This window comes from Actinia tenebrosa, unplaced genomic scaffold, assembly GCF_029948245.1.
Source record: "Actinia tenebrosa isolate PJP-AT-01 unplaced genomic scaffold, QUT_ActTen_1.0 PGA_scaffold14__42_contigs__length_11649687, whole genome shotgun sequence".
In the NCBI taxonomy this organism is placed as follows: domain Eukaryota; kingdom Metazoa; phylum Cnidaria; class Anthozoa; order Actiniaria; family Actiniidae; genus Actinia; species Actinia tenebrosa.
The window spans coordinates 9,968,183-9,985,652 of NW_028292574.1; the positions used below are offsets into that span (position 1 = coordinate 9,968,183).

Below are 17,470 nucleotides of genomic sequence, written 5' to 3' on the forward strand. Positions count from 1 at the left end.
CAGGTGGAGGTTAGATGATGGAGAACAAAAATAAACCTTTTTTCATTATTTTGCGCTTTCTTTAATTGGTTTTTATGAGCACTGAGTTGGACCCGGAAATGCAATGACAAATATTATGAGAGAAGTCTTTTCGCCTTCAAGCGGTGAGCGCCAAAAACTATTTTCTTGAAGAAAGGCTGTTGTACGAGGCTAAAATCTTGATATTCAAAAAGTTTAACTTGTTTGGAAGTGGAGTTGACCGATGAAAGTAGAATCAAAGTGTTACAATACCCAAGCAAAAATTTGAATCGAAAATAAGGTTTAGGCCTTCATTTGCTTATTTCCCATATATTTTCTATCAAAAAAGCCTGACAAAGCAACATTCTAACACAAATGCAACAAAACATCTTCGTACAATTGAAAATACCGCTTCAAACAAGCATTTTATTATGGCACATCAGTTTCTAACTGTTAAAAAAGGTTTTGAGTGTTAACCCAAAACGAAAATTGGGATCAAAACTCATACGAAGGTCTAGTTTTTGGCGCTTTTTTGCCATTATTGCTCATTATTGAAAAAAATTTTCTCTTATAAGGTTACACATCTAAAAGATAATTTATTTGTTACATTCACGAGTCATTTATTGATATTAATAACCTGAAAAAGTATAGACATATGAGTTGTGCTCAACAGAGACCAGCCACCGGCTTTTCTGATGAGATAGCGAACATCGTGCATCTTTTGTTCCTTATATGTCTTGTTCAATAGCGCAGCGCGCTGATTCTTAAAGATTTGGACAAACATTGCATTCTGTTTAACCGCTACGAGGATTATACGAACCGATTTTATTATTTTTACTTAAAGTTACAATAATAACCCATGTAAACTAAGATCAACTGCGATCGGCTGCTGAAAATTATCTGCTGAAAGTAAACTTGTAAGTTTGTTTGTCCGAATTTCGCCTTTGTCTTCGTTTTTATGACGTCACGGCTGCGCTGCGCTATTGGAACCCAAGGAAGGCGTCGTTTAAACGAACTCCGCAAAGAGCAATTTTAAAATGATTCACTTTGTTTCACTGCAATTACATGTGGGTCTCAATATGCCTTTGAACTGTATGTATATTATTTATAACAAATGGATGAGTTGTTCCATTAGCGTTGCATTGTTCTGTATTTGGCACAAGGACAGGTGGTGTAGGGAGTATGTTATGGTCGTTACTTAATTGGTAATTTTCTCTGACCACATTAGAGCTGATGCGTGTAGATCTTACTAGTCTCAAATGGCGTCTTGCGAATCTTCTGTAGGCTCTCCTTAGATCAGGCATGCTAAAAAGCATGACGGTGGGGCTGATTGCGGAATTAGAGTATGCAAACACTGCGCTAAGTCTCCTTACAATAATCTCCAGTCGTGAAGCTGAAGTCGAACTTTAACACAGTACTCACCGCATTATACACCATGAAAATTAGATATGGAATAACAAAACTGAATATAAGAATCACAAAAGTACTTGTCCCGTAAAATCTCCACGAATTAACTTTAGAGGTTTTTGGCGTTGTCTTTCTTTTTCGTCGTAAGAAACAAACTAAACGGAGGCTAGTGAAGGTTAAGATGATACTTGGGATAAAATAGACAACCACTGAAGATGTTATAAACATTGCCTTGTACAGGAGAACATTTTTGTTATACACGCAAGTCTTGGTGTATGTGGTGGGGCCGATATCTCGAATTTCTAGGCTAAAAGTGGTGGAAATAACCAATGATATGATCCCCCCAAAAATCCACGCCCCTAAGACAAGTCCCTTGATTGAACGACTGGATGGGACGAGAAAAGGATAAAACACTGCCAAATATCTTTCTATTCCAATTACAAAGAGATTGTTCATAGTTACCATTGGAAAGAAAATGTTGCAAAAACGGACAGTCTTGCAGATCATGTCACTGGTTATAACATCCACAAAGTTTACTGTGATGGCGACTGGCAGAGTAATCAGACCACAAAAGAAATCCGAGTATGCTAGACTTTGAATAAACATACTGACCACTGGGAAGCGATCAAAAGGTCTTCGATTGTGAACGTTCCTTTTTCGCTTGGTTAGCAGTTTCGCCTTGACGTACAGAATAAAGGCATTGGCCACAACAGCGTAGACACAGAAAACACCAACTAAGGAATAGAGAACCAGTTTGGTAATAAAAACATCGTAGGGCATAAACACGTATTCCTTGGTCGAAGAAGGCTTGCTGGAATCATTCATTTTTGATCAACGGATCATACTGTTTGCCGAATAGCACAAGATATCAACAGAGCTTTCCGTTAATGTAGAACTGGCATGGCTACACACTTGACTAGCTAATGACTAGATGTTTTGCCAGTAAATAGAGTATTATAATCAGATCGATTACCAGAGACCTTTTATGAACTAGTTGAATGAAGGAGCAAAAACGTGTTTCACTAAAACGTTTCTCACTTTTTGTTCAGCGATTAATTAAAGAATTCTAATGATAGAATGAGATTTATCTCACAAAAGCCAGTTAACATAGCATAATGCTAAAATACGTAAACTTCATAGCGTTTTAACGGCCTTTTGATTAAAAAAAACAACGATTTAATGAACCTTTTGACAAGCCTAGTCCTTTAATATCTTATAGTTTTAATTTCACCACGAGGAAGTCCCTTAAAAGCTTGCAAAACATGCAACGCATTTGCTTATAAAACTGTTCATTATTAAAAAGTTCTACGCCTTTGATTTTCAATTGATGATGCTTTACAAAATTTAGGATCTTCCCACATATGAATGGTGTTTTTGCTCCTAATTTATCCATACGATGCAGCTGTCAAACCGTGATATAGCAAAAGCTTAATGGACTCATTATTCATTATATATACTCACGGATGATAGATAGTTTTAAATTTTTCTAAATACTTAAATATTTTATCTTATAACTTTAAACTTGTACACATTCCGTGACTAATTCCGTAAAATTAAACATGTGAGTTGAACGTTGTGTGCATAGAGCATTGAATACTTTGGATATAGTGGTAATGTGTGCGGGAGTAAAAGTGACTGTGTCCAATTAGTACGAAAGTAGACTTGCTCCAGTTGCTCGCAATTTTTTCCTTTGAAAACTCGAATTCAAGTTTGGGTCTTTGAGACTTTAGTCCGCTAAGTTGCATGATATTTATTTTTTGGCTCAACCCATGCACAGTTTTTTTTTTGTTTTTTTTTCCTCGTACAGTTAGATATCTTTCTTTTAGCAGAAGAGGTTGCACGATATTTTTGGGGGGGTTAAATGCTTGCTCGATATTTTTTGGGGGGGATTACGCAACCCCCCTATCAACTATCCAATTGTCCGTCCCTAAGTAAGGTGGCGCTCCTTATATATTTATAAAACTAGCATATACTTACCTCTTGCAGTATTCGAGGATTGACCATATCTCTTGCCTTCTTTAACTTAGCTTGATTTTGAAGCTAAAGTTATGTGCCTGTATATGCCATTATATATCCTCTCAATTACTATTAATAATTAATCGCATAGTGAATAATAAGTCTAAGCAAGAGAATATTCTCTTGGTCTAAGGGATGGACAATTAGATAATTTAAGGGATAGATGGTTGCTTTCTTTCTCCCTTCGTTCCTTCCATTTATTTTACTTACAAGCGTTACCCCTATCTTTGCGTGACCCACATATTCGTCATTCTTCTTTAGGGCGTGACATCACGCAGCATCCCTCAAATACCCACAATGCAAATGCAGCGTCTTGTTTTCGGCGTCCAAAAAATTCTTCGCTTCGAAGACCCAAAGATTTCTCGGTGTTTTTGCTAAAAAACTCCACCGAAATCATGATCAAAATCATCACCACTGTAGTGTGTGCCATCGCGGCCATCCTAATGCTTATTGTATCGCTTGCTACAACGTATTGGGTGCAGTGGATTGTTGTTTCTGAGGGCCATAACATCACACACTTTCGAGGTCTGTTTAGACAGTGTTATGAATCAAGACACAATGAAACAGGGTTATTACTCGAAGAAGATTGCACTGACTGGTTTAGTGGTGGACTTCCAGGTATCTATTCCAAACCATTCTCATAGATATAAAATTTTCTATTTGATGTCAATACAATTTGCTGTATTAGTGCTCCAACGCAACGTCGTCTGTCAGTGATTCACCGTTTGGAATGTTGATGTCCAACATTTATCTCATCTTAATACCTTAATTAAAATCATTTATAGCCTTTTTTTAAACTGAGAAACCTTTGTGGAGGTTAACTAGAACATTTGAATTTTAAATCGTTTGAAATGCTTGACTATCAAAGCGTATCCTTCGCTTGCTTTACGAATGATAAATGGGGTGTCGACCATGAACTTACGTTTCAAAGGTATTCTTGACTTTTCTCGCTTGGTTGACGCACCTAAAAAGCTCAGATTATAAAATCTAGTTCGTCAGAGAAGCTTTAATACTCAAAGTAAAGGGTTGGAAGAAGCTGCTTACGAAAGATCGTAAAACCGATTTCATTATGATAAAGATCCTGACAACTTTTCAATGTGCTTTGGTGGCCATTTTAATGGCGGTTTTGGGTCTTGCGACTGATTACTGGAAAGTTTGGTGGATGGTTGAGAAAGCCACGAATATCAAACGAATGTATAATGCTGGATTATTTTACGAATGTTCTGAGGCTACGAATAATAATTCAGTTCTCATTATCAATCATGACTGCACTTCGTTTGAAAGAGAAGGTAACCTATCATAGTTTCAGTAAACCTTCAGTATTAAAAAAATTATTTCTTATTTAATCTGGCTTATACTAAAAAAATTTTATTGCCTTCGATTTTATATTTTATATGAAAAGTGAAATATTTTTTCCCCAGAAGAAAACAATTCGGTATAATATAAACAAATCTACTTTTCTTTTACAAATCAAAACATAACTGGTGTTCAAATTGTTTTTAAAATGTTTAGTCTATGTCAAGACATGCTTGATGTTTATAAGCTTCAAATTTTATTCTTTATTCTCAAGAATTCAAAAGTTACCCAAAGAAGACATTTAGGATTTTAATAGAAGAAAAATAATATTTTGGTTTCTAATACTTTATTATAAAAACTTGATTTCAATCTTCATATTGTTCAATTAGAAAATCTTTGGAATGCTTACTTAGAATTAATAATTACTAGTTATTTACGCAGTTGAATTTATAGTTAATGACTGTACTGTCATGTACGAAATACATGTACCTAGAAGTTTCCTTTGGTCCAGAAAAAATAATTCAGGAAATTCTGCAGCTAAGTACAATATATTTTTCATATTTTTGGAATAATTTGATTTAAATAATAAAAATTTTATTACTTATATAGCGCAAAGATTCATTAAGATATATGATGTTATGTGCTCCTATTATATAGAACTAACAAAATCTGTTTCTACACAAATAATTTGATTGATGTTTATAAGCTTAATATTTTATTCTTATTCTCAAGAACTTAAAAGTTACCCAAAGAACACATTTATAATTATTTATAATTATTGATTGTGCTGTTCGATTTTTTAAAACATGAATTCATTTATTTTTGTGTGTTTTTCTGAAACTAGTCATGTTAGAAGATAATCTTTAGAAACTCTAGCATCTTAGATTCAAGAAATATATTTCTGATAAAATTTCAATATATCTAAATTTAAAATATCTTAAATCTAATCAACCTTATTTTTCATACAGAAATTTGTCAGTTTTTTTGTTTGTTTTCTTGAAACTCAATATATATTACTTTGCATTTTTAAAAACATGTTTTTACTGAAGATGTTTTATACCCCTCTCAATACCATTCCACAAAATTAGAGTCTTATTGGATCGTCATATATTTTTTCTCACCATGAATCTTCCAGAAATAATATTCTTAGGTCATAGCCTATTCAAAACCATCCATCCATGCCATTTCCTCTAAAGAATTAACCCATGACATCCAAAAATTGATTAATTACAATTGCCATAGAAACACCAACGTTAATCATCAGAGTTAATTAGTTCAAAGAACTTGCTTGATTTTGTACGTTTTCAAAAGACTACACTAGGATTTTTCAGTCCTGTCCTGTCCATTTATCTAGTCAAATTGGCCACATGAAGATAGCAGTTGTTGGGGTACCAATATATTTTGACAGCTTTTGTCAAATGAAGTTGATTAAGAGCTTAGCTGCTGGGCTACGAGTTTAAACTTTTGAAAATGCTCTTTTTTGTGTGTAAAGATAAGCACAATACTTATTTCAGTTCTATGACTCTAGATTGTTCTATAGTAGTCATTTAACTTTAGCATATATTTTACTGATATTGCATATGCTATTGATTGTTATTATTGTACCTTTGTCAGTGAATAATCCATCATTAATCAAGTGTAATGAGAACTTGACAACATTTAATCTCGAATAAGGAAATATGACTACTGAGTTTTATCAATTCAACCCTAAACCTTTCCAATTTTATGGAAACCTGATTCAATCTCTGGACTGATCTAATTGAAGCAGCACACGACTAACTATAACTCACAGATCAAACCTTTAAAAAACCTATGGGCTGATCTAAGTCAGGGCATGGCTAACTCACAGATCGAACCCTGAAACAACCTCTGGGCTGATCTAAGTCAGAACATGGCTAACTCACAGATTCAACCCTGAAACAACCTCTGGGCTGATCTAAGTCAGGGCATGGCTAACTCACAGATCGAACCCTGAAACAATCTCTGGGCTGATCTAAGTCAGGGCATGGCTAACTCACAGATCGAACCCTGAAACAACCTATGGGCTGATCTAAGTCAGGGCATGGCTAACTCACAGATCAAACCCTGAAACAGCCTCTGGGCTGATCTAAGTCAGGGTATGGCTAACTCACAGATCAAACCTTGTACAACCTCTGAGCTTACATCTAAGTCATGTCATGGCCAACTCACAGATTGAACCCTGGAAATCTCTCTTCTGATCTAACCAATTATCATAACAGCTTTGTATTTGTTTTCCAGATTGGGCTGGTGCCGTAGTTGCATTCATTATTCTTGCAATGATTTGCCACTTGATTGCATTCATCTTTGCCTTGGTCAATGCATGCCGTAAAGGAGAACCCTTCCCAGTTTTCTGGGTCTGTGGCCTCTTCTTATTTGCTGGTACGTGATAATTGTATTTACCCTCTTTTTTAAGCTTTGCTTTGCTTTGTATTCATTTTGCATTTTTCTCTATTTTTTCTTGTATTCATTTTGCTCACAAGAACCATTTGTACTTTATTGAGAGGGAATGCAAATTTTGGAGGGGGTGGCCAATCAGAGCGCATTTTGAAAAGGGTTAGCCAATCATAGCACATTTTGGAGGGGTCAGCTAAGGCCAAACAAAAAATAGTGTGTTTCCTGTTGCGCGACCTGACCCTAATTTTCCTGCCAATTTTTGCCGACCCTAATATTTTTTTCATTCCCAAATGCACCACAGGGTTCCCAGTAAGCTCATTTCCACTGTTGTATCAGTAAAAAAAATCCTGACCTACTGACCCCAATCATTTTTCTCATGCAACAGGAAACACACTCATTTTTTTGTTTGGCCTAATCAGAGCATTGAAGGAGGTCAGCCATTCAGAGTGAGGAACATATTTTCATGTTCGAAGCTAAATGCTCTTCAATGGCAACTCAAACCAATTATTTCTTCAACCTCAGCTCTAGTAGCCCAAGGTTCAGTGACAATAAAAGTTAAGAGCACTGGTTCTTTAATATTTATGCTGATGAATATTGTATTATATTTCCAGCTCTCTTTGTCGTGATTGGCTTGTTGGTATATACCTTCATTAACTGGGAGAGTGACATCTACTTCAGTTGGTCCTATGGAGGTGGCTGGTCAACAGTAGCGCTATCCGTTATAGCGTTGGTCCTCATCTTGGCTGATCGTTGATCCTGGCTTAAAACTTAGCACAGCATTCTCGTTGCACAGCAGAAGAAACCATAATCATATTTAAATTCTCCTTTAAAATTCAAATGCAATGAGGATTGTGTTTTGAGAATTTTTCAGTATAGGACCTTGTGTGACACTGAGGACGGAAACGGTTAAGAGAGGTGAGGTTTGAGGATTTTGAATGTGATTATGGTTTTAAGTAAAGAGAATGTAGTGGTATAAGAAGTATCAAAACTCTGAGTTTGGCATGCAAAAAAATGACTTTCAACATTTGTTGTGCTATAATATAAAGAAAGTATAAAATTTGTACACTTGTAGACAAAATGTAGCTTTGGTACAGATGCTCCAATCTCTAAATTAAACCCTGGCACTTTACATGGCTACTTTTTTTATGTATTACTTTAATTTCACTATGAAAAGGTTTAATTATTGGCCTTTTCCGCCTGGTTTTTGCAGATATTTTAATTCCTAAATTTATGGTATATTCAATGTCAAAGGAAGCTATTTTTTTGCATGTCATTGTTGTTGTCAAATAGTCCTGAAAGAAAGTAAATTTGTTTTTCTAACCCATTAAACAGTAAGTTTAAAAAGCTAATATTCCCCATGGTCAAGGTGTTACTAAGCTATGCAGTACAAAAAGTTATAAATATTTTGTTTATCAAAACCTATTTTCCCAGAACCACTGTAATATTAAATATAGGGTGTTGTAGTTTAGAGTCTAATTTTGTTATAGCATACATGAAGTTCCTTGTCACTATACTTGGTTTATATCTACATTTGTGTATCTGCGTAGCAATTCAAGTGCTAAATGTCCTTTTTTATTTTCTAAGTTTTGAGTAAGATATTAATTTAAGTAAACAGGCAGGCAGAAAGATCTGGTGTACCATATAATATGTATAAGCTCATAAATCCTTTATAATTCTGCTTAGTCTTTAGCAAGTCTGAATGAGGACTCTGCATCCAAGTTATTTAACATTTTTTGTTTATTATAAGTAAAATGTAGATGTAGACTAAAAGATTTAGATGTAAGAAAAATTTCAATTTAAAGGCTGCTTTGTCGAGATAAAAGTCATCAAATTTCAAAATCATGATTTAAACCAATTGCAAGCAGTGCTTACTTGCAGTTTATGCATGGTAAATATGCTGGACTTCAGAAGTATCATTTTGGTTTTCTCATCTAGAATCTACTGCTGTTTTCGGTGTTTATGTACAGTTTATAACCAAATTTTAGTTGTTTATTTCAATATAAGTTAACCACTAGATAGAAGGATAACTTTACAACTTCCGCAAAGCTAAAAAATGTCGCCGTTATTTCCAAGATAAAGTGTGTTTATCTGACGTAGTGAGTGACAACAATGTCTATGTTATTGTAAGTATTTTAGTATTAGTAGGAGTGCCCTGAAAATTAATACTCAATGTTGCTACATTTTGTGGCTTTTCTCCTTCTATCAAATAGCTGATATTAGAGTAACAATCTATTGCCTTCAAACAATACCTAGATCTTATTAACCGAGCGGGAGGTCTGTATGGGATAATCTTGACCTGAGGTCGGAATGTACAGACCGATGTCAAGATTATCCCGTACAGACCGACCAAGCTCGGTTGATAAGAGTTTTATTATATGACCACTTTTCATTGAAAAGGACAAAATGTTTTCGCCGTAAGATTAATATGCGATCGGACCGGTTAATACCAGAGAATCTAGACCAGTCCGTGATGTGATCTATCCAATCAGATTGCTCGATTTGCTAGTATCCAGGCTCTAAGATTCACGGTCATATAATAATCCATTTTACAGTTACGTTCGAGTGACCACGAATAATCGTTGCAAGTCGAGGCTGCAGTTTATGCTCATAGCAAAACTATACTTTTTATCATGCATGGAAACTCCAGCCTCGGCTTGGAACCGGAACTGTAAAATGGAGTATTGTTGCATTCGGGTCAGTTTCTATACATTATTTTATTGCATTGACCCAAATACCTTGATTTGAAACCATTATTCAAAGGCAGTAAAGTGTAACATAGTACAGCTCTATCTGCTTTTTGCAATTTAGATGGGAATAGAAGTCAAAATCTCTACAGGAGTTTCAGATGTTACAGAAAAATAACACTACCTTTCAATAATTCTCTCACTGCTATTTTCATAAACATGTGAACTCTCTGTCCCCGAGTAGCACGCTGAAATTTGTTTTTTCATTGCCGCCAGTCAAAAGTATGAAGGGTACCCTGAGTAATTAGGTTTGATAGATGGCAGCGAAAAACCAAATTTCAGTGTGCAGCTTGCAGACACAGTTTGCATGTTTAAGAAAATCGCAGTAATTCATATAAAATAAGACCAAAGTAAAAAAGTAATTTTGTACTTTAATGAATTAAACTCTTTACATGTTGTCACATTTTGTTTCTTTTATTTAAGTTAAATTTGAATCTTAAATTTGAATGAATGCCACAACAATAAGAATGCTGTTTAGATAACTAAAGCATAACCTCAAAAATCCATTAAACTCATAATAATAGTTAATAATATATACAATAAGTAATGCATATTAATAAACCCCATAATGAACTAATAGGTTGCAAACAGTGTACAATAATAATAGCAAGATATTTTCAGGACTAATGTTTAAAAGTAAATTTATAAATTTGAAAAAGGAGTTAAAGTCTGTGAATGGTAGAGTTTTCAATTCTTGTTGCTTCACTTAGTTGCCATAAGATCTCTGCAAGTAAAAAGTTAGAGCTGAGAGCAAGTCAGTTGCTTATAACTTTCATAGGATGACATCCTAGCTGGCTTCAGATTTTGTAATAAAAGTTTCTGAACCTATTGAATCCTGTGATTGATTATCAAGTAGCAACATCAATGTCCCATTATTATTATCTTGAGGTCACTATCATTACCACCACTATAATCATCATACTGAGAGAGATTGTTTCAGGGTTAGATCTGTGAGTTATAGCCATGCCCTGACTTTGATCAGGCCAGAGGTTGTTTCAGGGTTTGATCTGTGAGTTAGCCTTGCCCTGACTTAGATCAGCCCAGAGAATTTTTCAGGGTTTGATCTGTGAGTTATAGCCATGCCCTGACTTAGATCAGCCCAGAGGTTGTTTCAGGGTTCAATCTGTGAGTCAGCAGTGCCCTGACTTAGATCAGCCCAGAGGTGGTTTCAGGGTTTGATCTGTGAGTTATAGCCATGCCCTGACTTAGATCAGCCCAGAGGTTGTTTCAGGGTTCGATCTGTGAGTTAGCCATGCCCTGACTTAGATCTGCACAGAGGTTGTTTCAGGGTTCAATCTGTGACAGTTACCCCTGCCCTGACTTTGTCAAATCTGAATCTCTGAAGTGTGCTTTTTTTATGCAATCATCAACCACACCTACCTTTGCAGGTTAACAGCCCTGGTACTCTGTCTTTCATCATCAAGATCAGCATTTCAGACCACGTGTCATTCTCTTAAGAATGAGATTCTTTGTTTGAGTTGTGTCTATATTAATGTGTCTTATGTGCAACTGGAGTGCAACCGTAAACAGAAATCATTCTCTAGGGAATTGCCTAGAGAATGAAATGGGGACACATTATCCCGGGGGGGGGGGGGGGGGGTACTCTGCCAGACTTGGGTAGGGGTGTTCCGCTGGGATTCTGAAAGGGGTACCCTGTTTATGACAAAAAAATCGAATTTGTAGACCCTGTTTATGACAAAAGATATAATTTATTGCACTGAGTTCCTGTTTCAATTATCATGTCATCTCGCGTATCGTTTTTTTAAGACCATAATAACCAGTTTCGGTCAATACAAAAGTAGAAACCCTGAATATGACAGGGAAATCAGGAAGAACTTGGAACTTGAGTGAATACCCTGTCTATGACAAGAAGTTCAAAAAACAATACCCTGTTCAGCGGATCATCCCCGTATAGTCCATATATGGGAGTACCCCCCCAGGCACATTATGCACGAGATGAGGAGGTCTTTATGTGTTAATGAATATAACCACTTCAACACCACCACCACTATCTCACCACGATCACTAGCCATCGTCATACAGCTTGCTAGTTTTGTTTTTGTCTTCAAAATCGTATTGTTTTTGAAATTTCAGTTTTATCATTTTTGAAACATCTCTACTCCCTAGCCTAGTAACCACTTCCCCTTCCCTTCCCCTCCCCTCCTCCCCATACACCAATGCCACATTCTTATTTTTCGGGCTTCCTGTGGATATACGGTCAAAGGATGTACCTTCGGAAGCCGTTCGAAGGCTGACATTAGTAACTCAGGCTGTTTTGGAATTTTCTGAATAAGCTCCTCCAAAAAAGCTATCATTCTGAAAATCAAAACTTCTATAAGAGCTACAAATACCTTTACCAAGATAATACGGTGAGTAAACCTAATAATTTGCGACGAATTTCGATAAAACGAAACTTACTGCTAAGCTGCAGATATTTAATTTTCATTTAATTTAATACGCAATGACTATAATTAAAAAAAGTATATCTCGATCACTGAAATATTTTAGTAACGTTAGGTTTATCTTGCAGAATTATTTGTTTTCGACATGATTTCTATAGTATATTTTACTTAGCTTTTTATCGTATCTTTTTACAAACAGTAAGCATCCTTCATAATATAACTTATAAACCATCCAGCGTTTCCAATTTAAACCATAATTTATATTAAATTAAGAGGTTTTAGCTTCTTCTTTTTACTATATTAATTTCTCGTAGAAGTCGGGATTTTTGTGTGATTCAAAATCAAAAAGTAATAAAGTTTTTCCTGAAGCCAGATGGCGGAAGTCATCTGATATTGCCATCGGTAATAAAGCTTTTTTCTTCTGGATTGCAATGTTTTCGATCTCAAAAGGCTAGATTAATCATACTGATATTTTTTAAACATGTTTCACGTTATTTTGTTCGTAATTAAGCAATATTTTAAAGAAATTTCTGGAAAGTTTTTCTTCACGTACAATGTTGACCTTTTGGCTCATGATGTCACGTGCGTCAGCAGGGAACGCCAGATAAAGTTTCAAGGTGTATCTTCAACCACGGAAGTTGGGCGTTGGAGTTTTGCAGCTATTTATAACTCTTTTAACTGCTACGCACTGATCGAGACACTCAGTCGCAATAGGGAAATAGGGCAATACACTGCCGCCAATCAGAGAATGTAAAGGTACTGACCAATTTATTGATTGATGAGAGCATATTGCCCAATTTCCCTTTCGCGACTGTTCAGCTTGATCAGCACACAGCAATGAAAAGAGTGGTAAAGATATTTTTACTACATTTGATCACATTTAGAGCTAGCTTTATAATGCATGTCAAATTTTTTGTAGTTATTAATTCATTTGCCCATTTGTTTATTCATCCATTTATTCATCCATCCATCCATCCATCCATCCATCCATCCATCCATCCATCCATCCATCCATCCATCCATCCATTCATCCATTCATCCATCTATCCATCTATCCATTCATCCATCCATTCATCCATTCATACATTCATCCATTCATCCATTCATCCATTCATCCATTCATCCATTCATCCATTCATCCATTCATCCATCCGTCTATCCATCCATCTATCCATCCATCCATCCTTCTATCCATCCATCCACCCATCCATCTATTCATTCGTATATTCATTCATTCACCTCCTTATTGTATTCTTAATTTTCATTCTCATTTCCCATGCACCTAGATTAACAGCCTCTCAAATATATCCTTGTAGGAAGTGTTATCATGCCCTTGTATTCTCTCTTAGCTCCTAACCAGGATTTTTTCTATTTTATCATAACACAGCAAGTTAGTTATTATAGGAGTAGCAGGTTATGGACATGGACACCATAACTAGACCCATACTAGAAAGGTTCAACAGAGAAGAATGGCCTATTATCTTCTGGTTTTACGTCAAAAGTCTTGGTCTCTTTCATTCTGGTGAGTTTCATAGTAATATTTATTAATTAATTAATTTGTTGGCATAATAATTAACCAGGAGAAAATGAACGAAAAGGAGGAATCCTTTGCTCCCATCGCGAGCACTCTTTGATACTATTTTTAGAATCTTTGATGCTATTTTTAGAATCACTCATTTAATCGATTGTTTTTCTGCATGTGATTAAACTACTCTCACTGCATACATAATTAGCATGTCACGTAGGAATTTAGCAACCCCCCCAATTTATGGACATTGGAGTTTGTGCAGTGCAGATGTAATGCTTTGCGACCCCTCCATATATGAGTGCCACACCCAGATCCTTGAATCATTTCGTCGGAAGCTGCCTAAGGAGAGAGTAGAAAATTCACCCCACCCACCTCCCCTGTTAGCGGTTGACGATGCATCGCATGCTTTTCACATGCTCATTGCCAGCAGTCGGAGTCACCTTCCATATCTTAATTCCCGTGGCTCAGTAATGAGTATGCAGTGAGGATAAAATACTGTCTGCTTATGTTTTTTGCATTTTTCAAAAAAATCTAAGCGAACAGCATAGAGTGCGTGCAGTATGTGAATGCAGCAAAATGCACGGCAAATGTGATTCTAAAAATAGCATCAAACGGTGCTTATATGATGGTTAAAAGCTTGAATACCAGAGATTCCTTCTCTTAGTTATTTTTCTCTTGAGTTAACTCTTCTAGAGCTGGTTAGTCAAAGCCCAAATAACTTTTCCACTTAAATATAAGCCCTATGCAGTATACATCTATTTTTATAAACGTTGTTGGTTGGAGATCTGAAATCTGAAATCTGAGACAGAGTAGCTAGCACACTGCAATATTGCAATATATATTACACTATACTGAGTTAAAAGTTGCCTCATGTAATATTAAGCATGGTTACAATTTTTAACAAAATTTTATTTGTTGTGGCAACATGCTGCAGATTTTTGAGAAGCTTCAAAAACTTATTTGTTGCCATCATCTTTTGTTGCCACCCGCTCCAATTTTTTGGCACAAAGCCAACTTTTAACACCACGATTTGCGCAAAAAATTGTCTTGTGTTGCAACAGTTTTACATCAGTTTTTCTAGTTTCTTATTTTCACTCTTATTTATGCAGGTGCTTTGGTACAACCCATACGATGCTGCAAATGTCGTAACTCTCGAACGCACACCAACTACCACACCTTCAACGATGACAACGAGGTTTGTAAGATTTGTGATAGTTTTAGATGGAACTACCTCGGTATATCAACCGAGCTACGTGACCGTGACATCGGCTCGTCTTGTTTTAACCACTGTGGCAGCGGGGTCTTCTCGTGGCTGTGGTTAATCACTATCACAGTAGCAACAATAACAAACATATCGATAATATCTCACCGCTACCTCAACACCGAGGTAGATATTGTCCACACATTATCGTGGATTGGCTCCAATCTGTTACTATTTATAGCACCTATGACGTGTTTAGTGTCGGTTCTACATCGTATCTGGCCTAATACTCTTCCTGGCCAATGGGCGGGAGCTGTGGATGTCGAGTTTCTGATTGGCCGATTGAGACTCATTAACATGAGAAAGAAGCAATACGCAGGGTACGTAGCATTTGTCATTGGCGTGGCGTTCGTGATCATAGAATGCATTCGACTGTCGTGTCCCTTCTTCGATAAAGAACTAGTTACAAACATAGCTGTCAATCACACTTATGTCGGCGTCCACTCTACCTTTATCCTCGACATATTCCTTACTATCCAAGGGTACATTAATTTCTGTGGACTCTGCTATGTCGTATATCTCCTCCGATGCAGTTACGAATCCGAAGTACGACTAGTCACGAAGTTTCTCCGAGACAATATCGATGATGTCGACCTCTGTCGCGCACGTCTCGCTGAATCTTTCGACGCTTTTCACATCTTCCGAGAATTCTCTTCCGGTTGGATAGCGATGAATTTGATCATCTGTACCATATGCATTCTTCTCGAGCTTCATGTCTGGATAACAACTACTGTCCCTCTAGCTCCGTTCCAATACGAACACACATTTGTTCTTGTCATTTTTCTTCTATTTCCCATGATGGCTATTGGTAACGTGGACTGTGATTATATCTGGAATCGGTTGCTAAGGAGAGTTAGTCGAGAGAGGACAACTAAAGACGAGGAGTCATGGAACAGAGTGATGCAGTTTCTTCAGGAGCAGAAGGCTGGTCAGCGGCCTTGGCAGGCAGTGTTGGCATTCATACTATCGACCATCGCTATTTTCGCTGCCATTCAGTTCCGCCTTTGGAGTAATCATCAAGGAATCGTTAATATCGTCATCCAAAAGAATGGGACGCTTTTTAGGCTTGGCCACACGTTGCAAAACATAGATTGAGCAACAAAGCAACATTAACAAACTTAATTATACAGCTTCTCATTAATCCCATATAGGTTACTGTCCAATTATTTTCTTAATTGGACAGGTCTTGTTGATATGGGATTAATTAGGCAGCTATATAATTAATAGGTAATGGGATTTCATGCTCCCCAATCAAGAAATAATTAGACTCGAAATATTCCTCTGACTACCAAATTGGACTTGGCCTACTGCCTCATCCAATTTTGTCAGTCCTCGGAATTTTCCTCGTCCAATTATTTCTTAATTGGACAGCATGGAGTCCTATTACATATACCTAATCCTATTAGCAATTCCAAGGTTATTCATTACTTGCGAAATCTGTAGTTAAAATTTGCCCGTTGGAATTTGGTTTTTCGCTGCTGCCAGTCAAATTATGAATGTACCGACTGATTAGTTTTGATTGACGTCAGCGAAAAACCAAATTCAACGAATTTATGAAAATAGGAGTAAAAAAACCCAGTGAACTTGATCGTCTTTAATCATTTAAAAAATTGTTTCCTAGTGAGAAGGAAAAAAACCCTCAAAGCTTACGTGGTAGGAATTGTTCTTATTCTTCGATTGCACGTTACGTCATCGCCGCCATGTTGGTGCCATTTAACAAAAGATTTCTCATTAGCATCCATTGTTAAGGGCACCACAATGGCCGCCATGTTTTTGTCTTTTAACTCTCTTGGGAATGCTTGCAACCCATCAATAGTGAATGAACAAAATTGTTACTATAGTGGTATTATTCGTCGAAGGCGAAGTGAATATCGGGGAATATTTACCGAGACGCAAGTCTTCGAGCGGCGACGAAAATATTTCCCGATATTCACTGAGGCTGAGGCAATTAATTGTTTTAGTAAAATTTAGTTAAAAAAAAAACAGAAGATAAAAGACATTTTTTTACGGTAACAGCAACAAAGCGGCTGGCCGCCATTTTGGATTATCGCTGGAGGTTATTATCGTGTGATAGTGTGAGTTTCTCGACCAATAAGCGCGCGAGATTTTCAATAATCACCTGTGTATTTTTACTAAAATATAGTTGCCACTGGTATCGATCATTTGGTACCATGGTGTTACTAGTTACTAATGGTTACCAGAAAGACGTCATTAGTTACCATAGCAACGGTTGCTGAAAGTGATATGGTTTTTTGTAAAGGAATTAGCCAGGAAAATGTCTTCCTCTTTATCAAATAGTTTAAGAAAGAAAAATTATAATTTGACAGTATTGTAATTAGTAGTAAATTCATAATAAAAATATCAAAATTAAAATGTAGTTTCTCTGTGATATTGTTTCAAAATT

General features: G+C 36.3%; 3 protein-coding genes across 4 annotated transcripts; 2 read left to right on the forward strand and 1 right to left on the reverse strand.

The window, feature by feature from the left end:
* Positions 1 to 790: 790 nt before the first annotated feature.
* On the reverse strand, positions 791 to 2,427 carry LOC116290514 (tyramine receptor 1-like). Its single transcript, XM_031697557.2, has one exon. The coding sequence runs from the start codon at positions 2,227 to 2,229 to the stop codon at positions 1,357 to 1,359; it is 873 nt and encodes a 290-aa protein (XP_031553417.2). The 5' UTR covers positions 2,230 to 2,427; the 3' UTR covers positions 791 to 1,356.
* Positions 2,428 to 3,718: 1,291 nt separating this feature from the next.
* Positions 3,719 to 10,703, forward strand: LOC116290515 (claudin domain-containing protein 2). 2 transcript variants are annotated; one of them, XM_031697558.2, is made up of 3 exons: positions 3,719 to 4,038; positions 6,976 to 7,116; positions 7,743 to 10,703. In XM_031697558.2, the coding sequence occupies exons 1-3, from the start codon at positions 3,816 to 3,818 to the stop codon at positions 7,883 to 7,885; spliced, it is 507 nt and encodes a 168-aa protein (XP_031553418.2). In that variant the 5' UTR covers positions 3,719 to 3,815; the 3' UTR covers positions 7,886 to 10,703. The 2 variants fall into 2 exon arrangements, with proteins under 2 accessions (XP_031553418.2, XP_031553419.2); XM_031697559.2 differs by lacking the exon at positions 3,719 to 4,038 and adding an exon at positions 4,359 to 4,709.
* Positions 10,704 to 12,083: 1,380 nt separating this feature from the next.
* Positions 12,084 to 17,455, forward strand: LOC116290517 (uncharacterized). Its single transcript, XM_031697562.2, has 3 exons — positions 12,084 to 12,244; positions 13,665 to 13,799; positions 14,915 to 17,455. Exons 2-3 carry the CDS (start codon positions 13,694 to 13,696, stop codon positions 16,159 to 16,161), a joined length of 1,353 nt encoding a protein of 450 aa, XP_031553422.2. The 5' UTR covers positions 12,084 to 12,244; positions 13,665 to 13,693; the 3' UTR covers positions 16,162 to 17,455.
* The last annotated feature ends 15 nt before the right edge of the window (positions 17,456 to 17,470 follow it).